This window comes from Camellia sinensis, chromosome 9 (genome assembly GCF_055761805.1).
Source record: "Camellia sinensis isolate YWXY chromosome 9, ASM5576180v1, whole genome shotgun sequence".
Lineage (NCBI taxonomy): Eukaryota > Viridiplantae > Streptophyta > Magnoliopsida > Ericales > Theaceae > Camellia > Camellia sinensis.
The window spans coordinates 44,077,120-44,082,643 of record NC_138969.1 but is presented as its reverse complement, the minus strand read 5'-3'; the positions used below and the strand labels follow the sequence as shown (position 1 = coordinate 44,082,643).

Here is a 5,524-nt window from a genome sequence, read left to right as displayed (position 1 = left end):
TGAGAACTCATCATGTTTTCAATCAATTTTCCCAATTTGATCATGTTTTAAAGTGATTAAGTACAAGAGAATTCATGCATGTTATGTTCTTGAACATTCATAAAGTTTAAGTTGAAATTTTGTATAATTGGCATGTCATTGGGCCATGATTTCTTGAAATCATCCTTAAAACATGTTGTTTTATGAGTTTCTATGAGTTTCCTAAAGTTCTGGCCCCAAAATGTTGAGTTTTGAAGTGTTTGGTTTAAGTTGAAGCTTGGAGATCAAATCTAGAAATTTCAGATTTTGCATTCACGCTCGAGCGTAGGAGTTCACGCTCAAGCGAGCACTCTGAGTGCGTGCACTTCCACTTGGGTAACTGGAAGCTCGCTCGAGCATGAAATGCATGTATCCAGAAGTTCATATGTTTTGCAGCACGCTCGAGCGACAGGAGTTACGCTCGAGCGAGGGTCTGAGTCTTACGCTCGAGCATGGATTGAGCGTCCGTCGAGAGTGAAAAGCAAGCAACCAGTACTTTTTCGAAAGTTTACAGCCCACTCTAGCGAGGGAAGTCACGCTCGAGCGAGCCTTCACTTCTTGCATGTCCGCTCGAGCAAGAAAAGCCACGCTTGAGCGTGGACCCTGTTTTCAGCAAGTTTTAGAAAATGTTTTCAAATGCATTTTTGTATCCTCATTCCATCCTAGGCATTTTTAGGTCATGATTAAGACTCCATAATGAGGTTAAAGGCTAGAAACACGCTCAGAACAAATAAAGTAAGTTATGCACAATTTGAACGTGTGTTTCAGGTGTGTGTTTGTTATGTGTTCATGTAGGTCACGTGTCGTAGACCGTCTGATTAGTTTGCTCTGTCTGTCTGCACTCGAAGCCAACTGTGAGTAATAATTTAGTAAAGCTATGTTCAACTTTATTTATTTTCTGAATGATGAAATAAGATCTGTTTTCTGAAATGATATGTTTTGTACAATGAATAATTGTCCAATTTCTAATAATGTATTCGTGGCATCCTTAGCATCATGTGATATCTGTAAGCTATTGCCTGGTATTGGAGGTTCCATTATGGAACTTAATATGTATGCACTCTGTTACCCGTACCGGAGGCTCCATCATGGAGCTCAATATGCATATTCTCTGTTACCCAGATCTGGAGGTTCCTTTATGGAACTGGTTATTCATAACCACCATATGTTCTGCATCTATTCTGTATCTGTTCTGTTAGTGCTAATGGATGTACCACGTATGATTAAGCATGATTTATGATTTCTGCATATCATCTGAACAAGAATTCGAATATGAATCTGAATTATGATTTCTGAATCTGTATGGACTTCATTCATCAAAACCCTTTTACTTCGTTATTATTCACTGGGCTTCCGCTCACTATTTATATTATGTATGTAGGTGAGCAAGCATGTGACCAGGCCCTGAGTTAACGGCCTATGTTTCAATTTTTGTCAGCCAACCTTTGCGCCTCCCGAGGAGGTTCCGGATGAAGTCAAGTTTTGCTACTGTTTTTGTAATCATATTAGACTATGTTTATCTGTTAAGTTGTGGGCGAGATTTTTGACACATACGCCGAAGTGTGGTATGTAAATATTATATCTTTTGGTTATCACTCGTATGTTTTGTATATTTGCTTCCGCAGCCCCTAACTATATGTTAATTTGTCAAGAGGCCTTTGGTAATCCAAAGATTACTGGCCGGTTACGATGTTAAACCCATAGGGGCGGGTTTGGGTCATGACAGAGTGGTATCAGAGCACGTGTTTTACCGCATACACAGGTCCATATGAGCTTAAGATGTCCTAGTAAGAAAGAGGAGCGGTCCATCTGCATGTGTGAGTGTGTGGTAATCCAAATAGATATGAAAACTGAATGTAAATCTAAGAAAATGAATTGAAAGAAATGAATGAGATTATTCCTATGTTTATTATTATTTGGTGTCTCTATAGCAACATGGAGAATGCAAGAGGAAATGATGTAAGTGTGTCTTCAGAGGCTCGCATGAGCTGAATGGAGCAAATGCTTGCGGCATTGATTGAAGCTATGACACAACAGCAAAGACAACAACCTTTGCCCCCTCCACCTCTGCCGACACAAGCCAAAACAGATAATAATGACATCATCAACTTGACTCAGAAATTCATGAAGATGAAACCGCCAACATTCCTAGGTGGAATTGAACCGTTGAAAGCAGAGACATGGTTGCTTGAGATGGAAAAACTGTTTGAGGTGTTTCCTTGTACCAAGATTCAAAAGGTTTTATTGGCCACTTACACTCTGAAAGACGAAGCTCGGAGGTGGTGGTTACTGATTCGGAATACCAATGGGAATATGACGTGGGCTCGATTTAATGAGATCTTTTATGAAAAATATTTTCCTCAATGTTTTCGGGACCGAAAGGTGTCTGAATTCCAAGAACTTAAGCAAGGCCGAATGTCTGTAGCCGAGTACGAGGCAAAGTTCACCGAATTAGCCAGATTTGCTCCTCATATAATGGACACATACTACAAGAAAGCTCGCAAATTTGAGAGAGGATTGGACTTAGACATATTTGATCGAGTTGGTGTACTAAAGTTGCCAACATATATGCACGTTCTTGATAGATCTTTAATGGCGGAAGCCACCCTAGCCGCTATGAAGCAAAGTAAGGCCCCGCAGCAACAACAACTGATTGGAGAGGAAAAATGTCTGGGTATGGTTTCAAAAAAGGCTGTTCTCATGTAAGTAAGAAGCAGAATACAAGGTCTACAAGCAGCTCGAGTCAGAGCAATGGGTCTATTCCAGTTTGTCCTGATTGTGGAAGAAGGCATAGAGGTGTATGTTACCGAGCATCTGGTGCTTGTTTTCGATATGGCAAGACAGGTTATGTAGTGAAAGATTGCCCACTTGGGTCTAAGAATGCCAGCCGTCCTATGATGAGTTCAGCTAGATCCGCTTCTACAGTTAAAACAAATGCAAAGACTAATACTAGGAAAGAACCTCTGAGACAAGGTCGAGTGTTTGCCTTAATGCCTGGTGACGTACAGAACATCGAAACCGTGGTGTCAGGTACACTCCTTATATGTTCTCAAAATGCATGTGTACTGATAGATTCTGGTTCTACATATTCTTTCATATTGCATGCTTTTTCTCAGAAATTAACTAGACCACTAGAACTTATGACATATGTGTTATCTGTATTTACACCGTCTAGGGGTTCTATGATATGTGCTTATGTTTATCCGGCATGTGATATTATGATTGGAGATATGACATTGTATGTTGACTTGTTGCCCTTGAACATTGATAATTTTGATTGTATTCTGGGTATGGACTGGTTGATCAAATACTGTGCTACTATTAACTGTGCAAGTAAATCTGTTGTGTTTAGACCAGCGGGTATGCCTGAATTTACTTTCACTGGAAATGGGGTAGTTCCTCCCCCATACCTGATTTTGGCCATGAAAGCTGTGAAATTGCTTAGGAAGGGATGTAGGGGTTACTTGTGTTGTATATTGACTGCATCATCTAATAGTGTTAATATGGAAACTATTCCTGTTGCTTGTGAATTTCCTGATGTGTTTTCAAATGAATTGTCTGGGGACTTAGTTGATAGAGAGATTGAATTCACTATTGAAGTAATCCCGAGAACACAACCTATTTCCAAGACCCCCTATAGGGTGTCTACCTTAGAATTGAAAGAACTAAAAACTCAACTTCAAGAACTGCTCAACAAAAGATTCATCCGTCCGAATACTTCACCTTGGGGTGCTCCAGTTCTATTTGTCAAAAAGAAAGATGGATCTCTGAGGTTATGTATAGACTATCGGGAATTGAACAAAGTAACCATCAAGAATAAATACCCTTTACCTCGAATAGATGACTTGTTTGATCAACTTCAGGGAGCCCAAGTGTTTTCCAAGATTGACCTCAAATCTAGGTATCACCAGTTAAAAGTTAAGGCAGAAGACATAGAGAAAACTGCATTCAGAACTAGATATGGACATTATGAATTTTTAGTAATGCCGTTTGGGGTGACTAATGCACCTCTGCCTTTATGGACCTTATGAATAGAGTGTTTAAATCATTTCTAGATGAATTTGTTATTGTATTTATTGATGATATTTTGATTTACGCCAAGAGTAGGGAAGATCATGAGAATCACTTGAGAACTGCTCTACAGACTTTGAGAGAAAATGAATTATACACTAAATTGTCCAAATATGAGTTCTGGCTTGACAATGTGGCATTTCTAGGGCATGTAATCAACAAGGATGGTATTACTGTTGACCTTCAGAAAATTGAAGCTATTGTGGACTAGCCTAAACTGACGAATGTGACAGAGGTTAGAAGTTTTCTGGGACTTGTAGGTTACTACAGGAGATTTGTGAAAGACTTTTCAAAACTTGCCATACCATTGACCCAGTTAACTCAAAAAAATGTGTCATTTGATTGAAACGTACAAAGAGAGTCAGCCTTCCAAGAGTTGAAGACCAGACTAGTAACTACACCAATTTTGACCTTACCCAATGGTACTTATGGGTTTCAGATTTACAGTGATGCTTCCTACAAAGGTTTGGGCTATGTGTTAATGCAAAATGGAAAAGTAATTGCTTATGCCTCTTAGCAACTCCGTCCACATGAAAAGAATTACCCAACACGTGATCTTGAACTGGCAGCTGTAGTGTTTGCCTTAAAGATTTGGCAACATTATCTGTATGGAGCGACTTATGAGGTGTACACGGATCACAAAAGCCTCAAGTATTTCTTTACTCAGAAAGAACTGAATATGAGACAAAGGAGATGGTTGGAACTGATCAAGGACTATGATTTGCAAATTCTGTATCATCCAAGTAAAGCTAATACTGTAGCTGACGCTTTGAGTTGAAAGTCGATTGGGAATTTGTCATGTTTGTTGTCCAGCCAAAAAGAATTGCTAGATGACCTGGAAAATAATAAGATTGAAATTATTTTGCAAGAGCAAGGGGGGATTTTAGCTACCATTTTTGCTCAACCTGCAATCATTGAAGAAATCAAACAGAAACAACTTGAAGATGAGTACTTGAAAAAGATTGTGGAAGAATTTGATTCAAAACCAAAACTAGGGTTTGTGTTTGAGAATAATGTGTTGAAATTTCAGAATAGACTGTGTACCAGATTCCTCTGATTTGAGAAAGCGTGTTATGTCCGAAGCTCACAACACCAAATTTGCCATGCATCTGGGGAACACAAAGATGTATCATGATTTGAAACAGAACTTTTGGTGGCCTAGAATGAAAAAATGCATTGCAGATTTTGTGGCTAGATGCTTACATCGCCAACAAGTTAAAGTCGAACATCAGCGACCCGCTAGTTTGTTATAGCTGCTTCCAATACCGAAATGGAAATGGGAACACATTACCATGGACTTCATTATGGGATTGCCTCGCTCTACTCGAGGTATGGATTCTATCTGGGTTATAGTTTATCGTTTGACTAAATCTGCCTATTTTCTGCCTGTCAAAACTATTTATAATGCAGATAAGTTAGCTAACATGTATGTGAA

General features: G+C 39.2%; 1 protein-coding gene across 1 annotated transcript; it reads left to right on the top strand.

Annotated features, from left to right (window-relative positions):
* Positions 1-2,010: 2,010 nt before the first annotated feature.
* LOC145799381 (uncharacterized) lies at positions 2,011-4,300 on the top strand. The gene is made up of 4 exons (XM_082888949.1): positions 2,011-2,720; positions 2,804-3,048; positions 3,415-3,617; positions 4,121-4,300. The coding sequence occupies exons 1-4, from the start codon at positions 2,011-2,013 to the stop codon at positions 4,298-4,300; spliced, it is 1,338 nt and encodes a 445-aa protein (XP_082745075.1).
* The last annotated feature ends 1,224 nt before the right edge of the window (positions 4,301-5,524 follow it).

Bases quoted from the DNA above. Each gene is read 5' to 3' on its own strand.
- LOC145799381 (XM_082888949.1), top strand. From the start codon at position 2,011: ATGGAGCAAATGCTTGCGGCATTGATTGAAGCTATGACACAACAGCAA. The intron at 2,721-2,803 runs GTAAGTAAGAAG...TGATTGTGGAAG, and splicing joins TCAAAAAAGGCTGTTCTCAT to AAGGCATAGAGGTGTATGTT. The intron at 3,618-4,120 runs GTAATCCCGAGA...ATTTACGCCAAG, and splicing joins AGATTGAATTCACTATTGAA to AGTAGGGAAGATCATGAGAA.